The 14,618-nt window shown below is 40.9% G+C and overlaps 1 protein-coding gene across 1 annotated transcript in view; it reads left to right on the top strand.

Moving 5' to 3' along the window:
* JAZF1 (JAZF zinc finger 1) overlaps positions 1-14,618 on the top strand; it is a 271,472-nt gene that overhangs the window by 83,309 nt on the left and 173,545 nt on the right. Inside the window, exon 2 of the mRNA XM_011972251.1 lies at positions 14,100-14,172. Within this exon, the coding sequence (XP_011827641.1) occupies positions 14,100-14,172 (73 nt within the window). The remainder of the gene's footprint in view (positions 1-14,099; positions 14,173-14,618) is intronic.

A 14,618-nucleotide genomic window follows, 5' to 3' on the forward strand; every position in this document is an offset into this window, starting at 1 on the left:
CTGCCACTGCCTCCCAAAGTGCTGGGATTACAGGCGTGAGCCACCAAGTCCGGCCCCTAGTGGGTAAGATTTATTAAGTATTTACCATGTACCAGCCACTGTGCTCTGTGCTGTCTATGGCTTATCTCTTTTAATCCTCATAATAACTTCATCATGTGTAGGAGCCATGAGTCACTGTCGTCTTTATCTGCTGAGAAACTTGCTCAAGTCACACAGAAAGTAGCAGAGTGTCAGTAACTACCATCTTACATTGTCTAAAGAAATTTAAGCCTTTTTTTTTTTTTTAAAGCAACAGAGAGTCCAGAGTTAATTCCCAGAAGTCCTTCCACAGAAGCCAAGATTGTCAGGAGCCATCTGCCAAGTGCCAGATAACTGAGAAGGTCCAGGGACTTCCCAGACGCCCAAATTCACACCTGCAGCGAGATCAATCTGAGTTACAGCTCAGCTTGCTCCCCTACTCATTAGGAAGCAGAATGAATACACAACCTGCGCAGAATCAGGAGCAATAAATCCCCAGCTAGCACGTAACCTCTGTGACCCACGAGCCTGAACACTGTGTTCCTGGCTGCCACCTGGGCATGGAGTCGGCATGCATAATGCTCTAGCCGGTCAGGCAGAGTCTCTTGGACCAGAATTTGACCTGAGTAAGCTGTGACCTATGTACACTTACATTTGATAACTGTTAGGTAGAGCCATCCAGTCAGTCTGGGTCCAGATGTTCAGCTCTTTCTCCCTGTGGCCTTTTTTTTTTTTTTTTTTTTTAAAGCAGTGATTCGGCTTCCCTGGGAGATAGGATGTAACAAAGGCAATTTCTTTTGCCAAATCCTTGACAAAACTGGCTTCTGAAATACAAAACTAATATGCCTGGATATGGTCTGATTTATTACTGAGGTGAATAATAACAGCACAGGAAAACCACACTGGTTCTGGCCCATCTGACTTACAGAAAATTTTGAACCGCAGAACAGCTAAAGTGATGTGGTCTTATTAATTGTAGGCGCATATTGTGGAGAAAAATAAATGGTTCCCAGTCAGAGGTCTTGTCAGAACACTCTTACTGAATAGATGAAAACCACTCACAAAGACTGTGATTTGGTTTTAGAAATACACGAAAACATTAACTTGTCTACATAACTTCTAAGCTTAATACTTTCTGTATAGAAAGTGAAAGCGGGGGGAATAAACCTGAGTCCCAAGTGAAGTCAGAATTTAATGATTTCAGGTAGGTCTTGTGGTTCATGCCTGTAATCCCAGCACTTCAGGAGGCCGAGGTGGGCAAATCACTTGAGGTCAGGAGTTCGAGACCAGCCTGGCCAACATGGTGAAACCCCATCTCTACTAAAAATACAAAAATTAGCTAGGTGTGATGGTACACACCTGTAATCCCAGCTACTTGGGAGACTAAGGCACAAAAATCACTTGAACTCAAGAGGCAGAGGTTGCAGTAAGCTGAGATCATGCCACTGCATTCCAGCCTGAGAGACAGAGCAAGACTTCATCTCAAAAAAAAAAAAAAAAAAAAAATTTAATGATTTCACTGGATGTCAGACTTATACAACTTTTAAATCACTTCCAGTAGTTCCTTTCCAGTTTCACAATTGCCTTTTTAGTTTGGGAGGGTGAGAGGGATGCAGATTGGTGTAAATAACTTTCCCAACCAGTTCTCTATCTCTTTTCCAGTTTCTGAGCCTTCTCAGAGTTAAATAGTAATTGTCAACCCTGATTGCATATTAGAATCTTTAGGGATGGGTCCTTGGCATCAGGCTTTTTTTTTTTTTTTTTTTTAATTACCCAGGTGATAATCATGGGCAGTTCTGGCTAGAAACCATTGGCCTCTAGGCTCTTGTTGATTTAGAAATGGCTGAAACCACAGGAGACAGACTCACAGATGGATTCATAGGTGTCAGGTATTAGGCCTCTAGCATGGGTGTTTCTTCTTAGCTTGGGAACACCTGTTCCAACTGGCTCGTCAGGTCCCCCACCTCTTTGCAGTCATCCCTGCCATTTCTCTGAAGTCTAGGTACTTAAATCACAAAATATGCAAATAGTGGTCTTACACTTTATTAGAAAAGCTGATACTTCTACACTAGATTATTCTTAGATCAATATAAGACACTTCCTCTACAGGCCAGTCTGCTTGAGAGCTGAGACCTTTTTGTATGTGTGTTGGCAGGGGTGGGTAGGGGCAGGCAGGGGGACCTTCGATGCCTAGCACCCCATACTTGACGTATATATTTGGCCATCTGTAAATATCCATTATTGATTATTTTCATCTTATTTTGTGTTTTCCTGATTGGGCTTACTACTTTATCAACTTCGTTTCCTTGTAGAATCCAAGCTTGTCCTAAATTTATATTTGAGTCAAGGGAAAGGGAGGAAAATTTCTTTCAGTGCAGATAGGAGAGATGTCACGGTGCATGTAGGTTTCAGGTAAATGCGATGCATGATGTCAGAGCTGCCCTTTAAAGCAAAAAAATTTTGGCAGGTGGGGGTGGGATGGGTTATAGGAAAAGAAGAGGAACAAATGGGAACAGATCTGCATTAATAAATATTCAGACTGAGCCCCACTCCTATGTCAGTGTTTGTAGGTGGTGTTATTACATGTAGTATTGGGTGATGGAAGTTGTGCACACTCTCATTTTTCACTTTAATTGCCTGCCTGAAAAGATCCTGACAGCTTCAAAGGTTACTGCTGGTTGTATTGTTCATAACTCAGAAGTAATATGCATGTGCAATTTGCCTCATTATTGCCCACTAATAACTAATTCTGGAGAAAGTCTTAAAACAACCAAAAGAGCCATAATTTGACATGATGATTTTTTCCTCTTCTTTCTCCCATTCTTTAACCATCCTGTTTAGAGTTAGCCACAGAGGCTGTGGTGATTCAGGTGTGATTTTGCTCTGATTTTCTTTCCATGCACTTATTATGATACATTTTTAAAGAGTTTTTTTTTTCTTTTAAATCCAAGAAAATAAAACGAAACATGAAATATTTCATGTTTCAGATGAGAGTTTCAGGTCCAACAAAATAAACCAGAATTCCGGTGGTTTTGTGTTTCAGTCAAGTTTTGGTTTGGCTTCACATAATTGAAAAACCTTCAAATAATGGCTTAATTGGAAGATAAGTTTATTTCTCTCACTTTAAAGAAGGCTGGAGGTGCTCAGTTCAAGAGTAGTGTGGAGCTTCACCCAATCAGGGATCCAGACTCCTATTGTGTTGCTTCACCATATATGACTTCCATTCACAAGATTATCTCATACCCAGTATTTCTTTCAGGCAGCCTGAAAGAAATCTACCATATTAAGGAGGCTTCCTGAGGCCTCATCCTGTTGACCAAGACTTAGTCACATGAATGCTTCTGTCTCAAGGAAGGCTGGGAAATGTGGTTTTTATACCAGGCAGCCATGTTTCTAAGCATTATGGAGGGAAAGAGGGGAAAATAGCTGTTGGGCAGCAGCCAGCAGTCCCAGCCACACTTATGTGAGTGATGAATTCTTAGATTTTCTATGTATCATTATGCCACATAAAATGGAAATAATCCAGAACAGTGCAAATTTTAATTTCAAAATACCTTATGGACTAAAGAACTGAGCAGTAGTTATACTTAACATGCTTGCTAATTTAATCCACATTTCAACCCTAGGGTGAAAGGACTATCCTTATCAATTTCTTGTGGATGAAAAAAACTGAGGCTTAAAGAAGTTACACAGCTAGGGTTGAATTGAGGCAGTTTGACTTGTATGCAACACCAAATGTGCCAATGAGAGGTTGATTGTCATAGTGAGCCTTGGAGACTTGGTTACCAGATCAAAACTGAACTTAGGGCCAATTTTTATTCTATTCTTTTTTCCCCCCAGTCTGTCATGCTCATCTTTTGTGAAATTTACCATTCAGTTGGTTTCAAATGCAGCACAACCTCTGGCTTTTAAAAAATCCCTGCTGGAATTCCACTGGGCCTAGTAGGTTCTCAGCCAGTATTTGGCCAAGTTATTTGATAACTGAGTTTTTAATCAGCGTAGTTGGGGTTTTATGGAATATCATTGTTTTGTTTTGAGAGACATGCTTTGGTTCAGTTGCCTGTTGGAATGTGTGGTGTTATGATGGGATTCTTCAGCACTTCACTTCCTATCTATACCATGAGTCTTTTATCTGCCCTTTGAGTTCCAGACTTCTTGGTTCTGCAGAATGTCTTACCACACGTCAGAAGCAGACCTCATATTCTTGTCTAGCAAACTCCTTTTCACCTTCTAGTTACTTTTTGTTTTTGTAATGAAATACTCAGATCTATAACGTAAGAAAAATCTTCTATTTCCAGTTCTTTTTACCAAATCTTATATTTCTACATCCCAGTTCCCCACCCCGCCCTCCTAGTCCTCCCTGCCACCACAGGTTATTTTTCTAAAACATGGGCTTTGTCAGTTTATACCTTCAGTGCTCTGCATCGTCTGCACAACTAAGTTTGATGTCTTGGAAAGCATTGCAAGTCTTTTGCGACGTGACCCAATCTGCATTTCAGGTCTCTTGCTGAGTTCCAGCCCCACTGACTTCTTGCCACTCCCTGCTCCTTTCTATTAAATACTTCTGTTTATCTGCTCAAACTGTGTTCTATTCAGACTCATCATTTTCTCATCGTTTCTGAACGTAGATTTAGTTCAAGGCTCATGTAAATTTTTCTTTCAAAAAGTTCCCCTGAGTAGCACAGAGAATCATGTTTTGTTTCTAGAGTAGTTAGTATTTTCCTCTGTATTGACAAACATTGTAGTCTGTCTTAGATTATTGGGTTTTTTTGTTTAGGTTTTTGTTTTGTTTTGTTTTTGAGACAGGATCTCACTCTGTCACCCAGGCTAGAATGCAGTGGCGTGTTCTCAGCTCACTGCAACCTCCGTCTCCTGCGTGCAAGTGATTCTCATGTCTCAGCCTCCCATGTAACTGGGATTACAGGCACGCCACCATGCCTAGCTAATTTTTGTATTTTTAGTAGAGGCAGGGTATTGCCAGGTTGCCCAGGCTGGTCTCGAACTCCTGACTTCAAGTGATTCGCCCGCCTTGGCCTTCCAAAGTGCTAGGATTACAGACATGAGCCACTGCGCCTGGCCAGATTATTGTTAACTGTGAATTCTGTTCATCTTTTTTGCTCAGTTGTGAACCTACTGATTTAAAGTTACCCCTAAGCAACTAAACATGGCAAGAATTCAATGTCTTTTAAATGAATTCAATTTATTTGTCTCCAGTAAGAAAATAAGAACTGGCTAGGCACTGTGGCTCACGCCTGTAATCCCAGCACTTTGGGAGGCCAAGGCCAGTGGATTGCTTGAGCCCAGAAGTTCGAGACCACTCTGGTCAACATGGTGAAACCCCATCTCTACTAAAAATACAAAAATTAGTCAGGTGTGGTGGTGGGTGCCTGTAATCCCAGCTACACAGGAGGCTGAGGCATGAGAATCACTTGAACCCAGGAGGCAGAGGTTGCAGTAAGCTGGGATCCCACTACTGCAGTCCATCCTGGGTGATAGAGCGAGACTGTCTCAAAAAAAAAAAAAAGAAAAAGAAAAAGAAAATAGGAGCACTTATCCAGGTCCAAACAGCCTCTGTGTTACTCTTCTCATTGCCTCCTCACCAGCCTTCTGGCCTCTTGATTTAGACTGCAGAAAACAACAGAAATTATAACCTAGAAGCAATCTAGGAGCAATAGCTCTGTTTCTCATAATCGTATAGTTTTAAAGCAGGGTTTCTTAACCTTGACATTATTGACATTTTAGACCAGATGATTCTTTGTTGTAGGCGCTACTTTGCGTGCGTATGTAGGGTGTTCAGCAGCATCCCTGACCTCTACCTGCTAGATACTATACTTGAACCCTCCCTCCAATTGTTAGCAGACTTTGCCAAATATCCCAGGGCAGGGGTCGGGGGGTGGGGGGTGCTGCAAAATTGCCTGCAGTTCAGAACTACTCTTCTAAAGTATCTCTATAAGGTATCTCTATAAATATTCTACAACTAATACTAATACTACAACTAATACTCTTCAACTCCACTGCTTTTCCACAGTATCCACGGACTTCTCCCCTGTGCTATTCTTAGGTTTCCCGCCCTCACCTGTGAAGATTCCCTACGCTCATTCCCTTCAAAACCTGGCTCAGTTCCCATTCATCAGTGAAGCCTTCCCGGATTAGCCCTATCTGCCCTCTGTCCCTTGTTATTGTGAATTGTACATCATTTTATAGCTCTCTGAACATCTGTGCTTGGTGGGATGTATTTTGATGGAAGTATATATCCTGGTAAAGTCATTTACTATTCCCCCCCTGTTTGCCTGACTCTCCAAGGCAGAGCTGTCTGAACTGAATGCTTTTGTATCCTCTGTGGTACTGCATGTTCAGGGCATTCATTCGTGTATTCATCATATATCATCATGGGCACTGATTATTTACAGAACACTGGGCTTAGGATTTGTGGCCTCTAAGATCTGGTTCCTTAAGGAGCTTCCATTTTAATGGACTGATAAGACATATTTGCAAATATATATGGTATAGTGCATGCTGACAGTACTATATGGGCCAAAGCCTTGGAAGATGGGTAGGATTTCCTTGGGCAAACAATGTTAGGCAGAAGGAGGGGAAGGTTTCCTTTCCATAAACAGGTTTTTGCCTTCCAGCCTTCAGAGACGAATTCGAGAGCCTCATGTTCCTGCCTTTTCTTTTGTCACTAAACCTCACTCACAAGCAGCTGTCTTCTCTTCCAGATACCTTCTCATAGGCTCTTTTCATGGGCAGGGGAGATGTAGCAGCTCCTTTATGATCTTTCGCGTTGCATGCTGCTTGGATCTGTCATCAGGTTCATTTCTGGAGAAGGCAGGCATGTATATTTATTTGTATGTGCACACAAATTAACTTGGTCCCAGGATTAAATGGGACCAAATTTTGGCCTTACTCTGGTTGGAAAGAATTTTATTGTTATTTAGTCTCAGCACCCCAGTTTCCAGGGCTGCTGTAGACAGATGTGCAGGTTGTATACTTTACAAGCATATCTTGCAGCCATTATGGTTTCTGGCAGGCTCTTTTCTCACAAGTAGCAAGGCGAGAGCTTGAGTGGATAAAGCACACTCCATCACCACTGAAAAGTGTGAACTGGTAGTGTCCTTTTCATCGATAGAAAGACTATACATCTTATACTTAAGGGAAAATTTCAGCAGTCATTGATGATCCTAGAAGCTTGATAGATTGGTAAAGTTGGGAAGTATCCTAGTCAGAATTATTTTTGATCATTTTAACCCTCTGGTCTGCCAGGAATAGGGAAAGTTGCAACAGCCAGCTAATTTAGCCTATGGAGTATTGTCCAAACAGTTCTTGGTTGAATAATGTTTATTCATTCACTTGTGGTGGGAAAACTCGGGCTACAAATGTGAACATGAGTGCTTGTTTTAATAGATGGTGTTATTGTGCTGCACAGTGTCCCTGACTTTCAGATATTTAACTCATAAAGTTTACAGCAACACTTAACCGCATCTGGATTTCACATTGAATTGGGGAAAGCCAGCATCTCACTGATTTGCACTGACTTCCCTGTAATGGAAATTATGGCTTGGGAAAAGTTTCAAATGACGTGTCTATAAACTAAGGAAAAGTTGATCCATTCAAAGGCTGGTTACGTGCAATTGTAGAATTTTTTTTTTTAAAGGGCCATTGCCAACAAGAATTATTTGTTTCAGCAGCTGAAGTAAACTAGCCATGAACTAAAAGTTGGTCTTTGTAAATTGTTGATGCAACAAATTCAGTCTTCAAAGTGGACTGAAAGTTGCAACCAACAGAACTACGAGGCTTTTAAGAAAGTATAAAAAAGATTATCTATATGGAGTCCAGTGTTACAACTGGATGGTAGCAATGAAATGTCTTTAGAGGATGAGCAGCATTTTTAATAGTCCAAATGCTGGCCCAATAAGACTTAGGATGCAGGGCTTCTGGTCCTAGCCCTGCCAGTACCGAGTTTGTGTAAGTAGACATGTCACTTACAGGCCTTGATGTGTTTGTTCCTTCGCTCATGTCTACCTGCCTTCCTTCCTTCTTCCCCCCATTCCTCTCTTCTTCCCTTCCTTTTTTTCTATCCTCCCTCCCCATTTGTTTGTTTTGGTTTCTCTCATTCACATTTAAGACTTTTCCTCCAATGTCTAGAGACAGTTTCTTGACTGTTCTTGGCTCATATTTAAAACCAAGGCAGGCTGACCTCGGTGGCTCATAACTGTAATCCCAGCACTTTGGGAGGCCGAGGCAAGAGGATTGCTTGAGGCCAGGAGTTCAAGACCAGCCTGGGCAATATAGCAAGACCCCATCTCTACAAAAAAAAAAAAAAGAAAACTTGCTCAGCTATGGTGGTGCACACTTGCTGTCCTATCTGCTCAGGAGGATGATGCAAGAGGCTCTCTTGAGCCCAGAGTTTGAGGCTGCAGTGAGCTATGGTCTGATTCCACCACTGTACTCCAGCCTGAGCAATAGGGCAAGACCTTGACTCTTAAGAAAATGTATCACAGCAAGAAAAAACTGCTAGGAGGCTCTCGATGGAAGCATGGATGGAGCTGGTTGACCATGCACTTAACTGTAGGGAGATCGTTTAATTAGGGAATCACCAGATGTTGGCATTGGCAGTCTTTTCTCCACACCCACTTAACTGAATCAGAGAAGAATCCTTCTGACTGGTTACCATTGTTATTGGGAGCAGTGGAGTTGGCATATTTCCGTTTTAACTCCCCTATTTTCAGCCCTGCGCTCTCCCTCTCCTCTCTCCACTATAATTGGTGTCCTGCTTTAGTGTCCCTGGATAATCAACCTTTTAAACAACCCCCCTATTTTCAGGCCTGAACCTTCCCCCACTTGCCTTTTGCCATACCTGACACCTCTAAGTCTGGGGCCTCAGGGTTTCTGTAGGGGCTTCAGATCCTGGCTCTGGGTCTCCCCCACTGCAGGTACTTGAGACTCTATCTACTCTATGTCTTTGTCTACTCCTGTATGGATTTTCCACCTTCCAAAATACCGGTTGAAATAACTTATTTCCTGATGCCTCTGCTGCCATTCTTCTATCATTAATTAGTTGTTTATTCATTTATTTCTATTTTAGGGGGCTTTGGATAGTGAAGGAAACATGCCCTTGATGAAGCTGCTACCTATAAGCAAAAGCCTTCAATTTTCTCATTATAAAACTAGTGGAACAGTATATTCATTCAGCAATTACTTGGCATCTCCTACATGCAGGGCACTGAGCTGAGTGCTAGAGAAATGAAAGAAGTTGAGACAAGTTTTTCACCTCTGAAAAGTGTGGAAGGAGGAGAGGAGATGCCTGGATAACATCCCTCCAGGGGCGTAAGTGCAGTGCTAGCACTAGGAATACAGTGGTGCAGCTAGGAATACAGTGGTGCAGAATGAGGAGGAGGAGGATGCGCAAACTCCACACGGAATGTTGTGGAAGGCTGTGCTGAACGAAGTCTACAACTCTGTGACTTCACAAGTTGGATGGCTGGGGGAAGGCCAAGAACAGACAGCACCCATTAGTTGTTGCTGATTCCCAAGAAAAGTGGTGTATCCAGCCCAGATCTTCAAAATCACTCATCTGGCTGGGTGGATATTCGCCTCCCCAGGGTCTTCCAGCACTGCAAATCCTCCACCCCTTCCCACCCACATCCTCTCAGGCCTCCCACTGTTGCTGTACACAGTTAAAAAAGAACCTGGTATTTGGAGGATATCGAATTTGAACAAGTTCTCAAACGGCATGATATCACATCTTCCCCACCCTGCTACCTCCCAGCCTGCGAATAGCACATTGCCCTTAGAGGCCTCCTTAGTTTTGTTGAGACGTTGTGCGTCTGGTTTCTGACTTTCTAAAATTATAAGTAATCCAGGTTATAAAATGTAGACTAGCTAAAGCATAGCCAAAGCCCAAGAGCTCATTAATTAGCCTCAGTTGACCAGGTAAATAACCCTGATAAAGTTTTCGTTTAGACTCGACAAGAGCACTGCAAAAGGCTATTCTTCAGAACTGTGGCAATCCTGATGCTTGATGGCTGTTGGTTCCAGTGCTAGAGACAACAAAGCTGATCAACATGGGCTGCACAGAGACAACGAGGTGATCTGTGGTGTTCGCCTTTCCTTGGTCACGTTGCAGTTCCAGTTCCTACTAAGGGTCTGAATGCTGTCCTTTCCTTATTTCTGCTATCTACCTTGCTGTTTCCTTGCCACTTGAGAAGCAGTGGGAGCTAGTACTGTGACCCCCAGCCCTTAGCAATGTAATTGAGTCTATAAAACCATAAGTTACTAGGACCACAGGAGCTACAGAAAACTTTCAATTTGTACCTGTGTCTAGTGTTACATAGCGAAGTCCTTATTATAGAGCTGTGCATTCAGAACCTCATCCCCTGAGATAAAGATAGACACACTGCCATCTACTTTCAAGAATGCTATGTTTTAGAAACTTTGAAATAAGCTAGTGTAGGTGTTTATCACTCGAGTATTTTAAAATATATTTTAATATGTGAATTATTTTAGCCTCCAGTCTACCTGAAATCTGTGAGTATGCAAGGGACTGTGCAAGGAGTAGTCTAGGGTGGAACACAGTGTCATAATCTCTGTTGGTGCTGTGTTTGGCCCTACCCTGCCCTGCTAAAAAAAAGTTGAAGTTTGAGTTTATCTTCCTGTCACTTCTTAGTGATATGAAAGAGGTTGAATGTTGTTATGTGGCTGTTGACAGCCATGTTATAGAAATACTTATTCTCTTGCCAAATTACAAGCTTAAGGAGCCTCATGTGGTTATGAAAAACCAAGTACTTTTATTCCATAGACCATTTGCTGAGGTGGATCATATCTCTGGGCAATTGTAACCAATGTTCTAGTTCCAGATTTTTATCGGCACCATAAATGTGTGCCATGGCCATCTCATTTCATGTTATATTCCTTCGTGTAGCAATTTATCATGTTCAAAAAAATTCTGAACAATGTGGCATATTATAAGGAAGTTCTTCCTGTTGGATTTAGTAATGTTTAGTGAACAGTGTTACTCTTTCCAGTTTGTTCTGATTGTATCCCTTCTGCCCTCATATAATCCTCATGAGGAGTATGTCATTGAGCAGGACCTGGGGATCTGTCCTGCTCTGAAAACCTACTCTCTTTTCTCTCTCTTCCTATCCTGTGGAGAGTTTTTAGCATCAGACAGTTACATTTCTGTCAGGGAGGGAGAAATAGTGAAGGCAGCTATTATACTTTTACTGAATGTGAAGTGCTCAACAGCATAATTAAATCCGTAAAATGGTGAGTCATAATCCCCACACACCAGCCAGCCAGGAAGCAAGTGACAGAACCGACATTTATTTGTGACCAGCAGCTGATGTTACTCCTCCGGTGGCACTGGTGCAGGCCTCTCCTGATTTGTGGGTACCAAGTGCCTAATTTCATTTTAAGATTTCAACGCTTTAATGGATATTCTAAAGGTTGCCCAAGGAAACATTTAGTTTGAAAAGGAGATTTGGGGACCCGGTGGATGTCTGTCAAGAAGTTCTGCTGTCTTGTTGGTTACCAGAGTACATTCTAGAGAAAGTAGAATCCTACCTGAGGTGCTTCCAAATGGATTTTTTGTGATGGAGAGGGTGGTGTTTGAAAGCTTCCAGAAGTCTGTTTCCCACTTACAATTTGAGGATGTGTGAGCCTAGGTCTAGAATAGGTTATGGAAGATGATGAAGCAAATTAAGAAAACAAAACTTTAAAACCTTGCTTTGCAAATAAAGTGCTAAACATTCTTGATTTTTTGTGAATCAAGATTACAGGATGCAGTTTGTGTGATCAGCAGGAGCTGACGCCATCTATTTGAGCATCAAAGTTGTAGAGTTTTATATAAGATACTTCCTTCCCGTTTTCCAAAGAGGTTCTAGAGCTTGAGGAAGGAAAAGGGTAATATAAATGTATCTTTGTACACATATACATGGGAAAAAATAAAAATCAAGGTAGTCTGGAGAGGTAATATTTAGAACATTTAGAAATTATATAATTTGGGAACAAAGGAAAGCTTTAGAAGATGGTTTGTGGGAATATTGTTAGGTTGGGGAATGTCAGTTATAGGAATGAAGACAAGCAAAAGATTATAAAAATGTTTTTGGGCCCCTTTTCCCCTTTATACACAAATTTGAGACTCTGAATGGTGCCCTTTTCTTTCAAAATAATACACCTTATTAAATCATGCACCAGATACCTCTTTGAAGGATGGTTTTTAGCAATTCAAGTTAAGGCCCCTGCGTCAAAAGCAAAGCCCTTTAATCGTCAGTACCTAAACTTGAGGTGAAACTATTTTGTGAGCACTTGAGAAATTTTCTGCATTACCCTGTTCTTTCTTATCTTCCTCCTTTCTTTTCATTTTCATGGTTTTTATCTCTAATTTCTTGTTTCTTACCTCATTAAGCACCTAGAAAGACCTTGTAGGATTGGCATGTCAGTCACCATTTGCACACATGGCCCACCCAGCATACCAGTGTGCCATTTCTTTGGACAAAACACCTTTCCCTGTTGAACATTGTTCTACTGACTCCTCCAGCGAGGATCTTCCTCTCAGAAGCATGGATATATGTTGGGATTACAGCAAATTTAAATGAGTGTGAATAAGAGTTGCATGTGAAAACTGCGTTTCCCCTTGAAGAGTGGTTTTCTTGTATTTAGAGAACCACTCCTTTTATCACTAGGCCAGAGATGGAGGATAGCCTCAGTTGCATATGTACTCATTGTAGGAGGGAGGAAGCGCAGAGCTACTGATCTGTTCTCATTTGCACTGCCAAAACCTTCAGACCCGACTCGATGGAGCCATTCAGAGAATCTTTGTCTCTTGTGTCAGAATTTGGCTTTCAAGGACCTGCAGTGGCAAAGACCCAGGAAGCAGGATTTCTGAATAGTGTCTCCCTGAAATTCTTGGCATAGAAAAAATCATAAAGTGAACATGAGATTCTTAACTTTAACACCACGAATAAAACCGGTACTACTGTCCAGTTTTAGTCTGGGAGTTAAAAGCATTGTAAATTGATTTTTATGCTGTCATTGTTGCCACCCGTGTTCTCTGCCACTGTATCTCCTTCCCTCCCCCCATCACCTGTTCATGCACTTTGGAGTTAGTGGACATAGCTTACATCTACCATGTGCAGTAAACACTTCCTGTGCAAAGGTGCTGGAAACAACATCTGTCATTACATCAAAGAAGGGGTTACTGCCAAGTGCAGCTGTAAGGTTTCTAATAATGAGATAGTTTTAAGTGAGGTTATAATGAAAATAAATCTATGTGAAGTCTATGAACCTTTTTCTAAGAAAACAAAATTGTGTGCTTGTTTTCTTCCTATTTCCTTATTACATAAACATTGTTTATGCATATATTTATACAGTCATTTCTCTATGTGAGAAGTTTGAGAATACATTTCTGGTTGTGAAAAGTATCTTCTTGGTGCTGTGCTGGAGAAGCACCATTATAAAGCGTTGCTATGGTGTTGAATTCTGTCTCTTTGAGGGGAAAAGTCCTCTGGTGAATGTAGTGTTTGTTGACTCTGAACCAGTGTGAGAATTTCTGATTGAGAGTCTAGAAAAGTTATAATAAACTCATACATTTTAAAAAGAGAAGAACTGCCCTCCAGAATATGAATCCAAATGCAGAAAAGTGTTTCATGAACAAGAACAATACTCAGTAGATTTTCAAATTGATGGAGCTTTCCAATGGAAACTAATTTGTTCCAGCATTGAAGTGAGCATAATTAACAGAGACTTTCTTTCTTAGGCCGATTAACCACCAGAAACCATGCCAACATTGTAACTGTAAGCAGTGAAAACCAATATTTATGAGGGGGATTGTGCAAGAGTTTCTGTGACAGATGGACATTTTATCACTGTTGGTGTTTGGAATTCCCTTGAAAAGTAATGCAATATCTTGTTATTTATGAATGAATGAACAAATGATTGTGCTTTGCCGACTGAGTTTGCTTTAAAAAGTGGTGTACTAAATTAATCTTTTTCTCTGCTTAGCCTCTGTTACTTTGTGTTAGGTAGCCTCATATATTCTAATGCAAAAATCTAAAAAAATCATAATTTTATTTTTATTACAGATACAGATCCACGGGTTTTAGAAAAACAAGAATTACAGCAGCCAACCTACGTTGCCCTGAGTTACATTAATAGGTAAGCCATTTTCAGAATTTATACCAACCTCATATCTGCCGCTTATTGACTTTTTAAACACGTCTTTTTTAACAGAGTAGAAAAATGTTTTCAGTCTTAAAATATTTGCATGAAACTATTTAAAAGCAACCTGTGTATGGAATGCTCTTGTTTCTTTGTTAGGGAGAAGTCAAATTGTAATGCTCTGTGCATATGCTGCAAACATGACTGATTTATAAGCTCATTTTGGAAGTATTTTATATGCATAGTTAGAATATGCTCTTTTGATTTCATAGGACGATTTGGGAGATTAATGGATTCATGTTCGAGTGAACCTTTTAAATCCTGAGGTGAAGAAGTACTTTATGAATTCAAAACATTGTTGTAATATCAGAATATAATAAAGTGAAATAATTTAGTATCAGAAAGTTATTTAGTAGCAGCTCATCTTTTAGTAAAAACATTCT

The sequence above is a fragment of the Mandrillus leucophaeus genome, unplaced genomic scaffold (genome assembly GCF_000951045.1).
Source record: "Mandrillus leucophaeus isolate KB7577 unplaced genomic scaffold, Mleu.le_1.0 Scaffold128, whole genome shotgun sequence".
NCBI lineage: Eukaryota > Metazoa > Chordata > Mammalia > Primates > Cercopithecidae > Mandrillus > Mandrillus leucophaeus.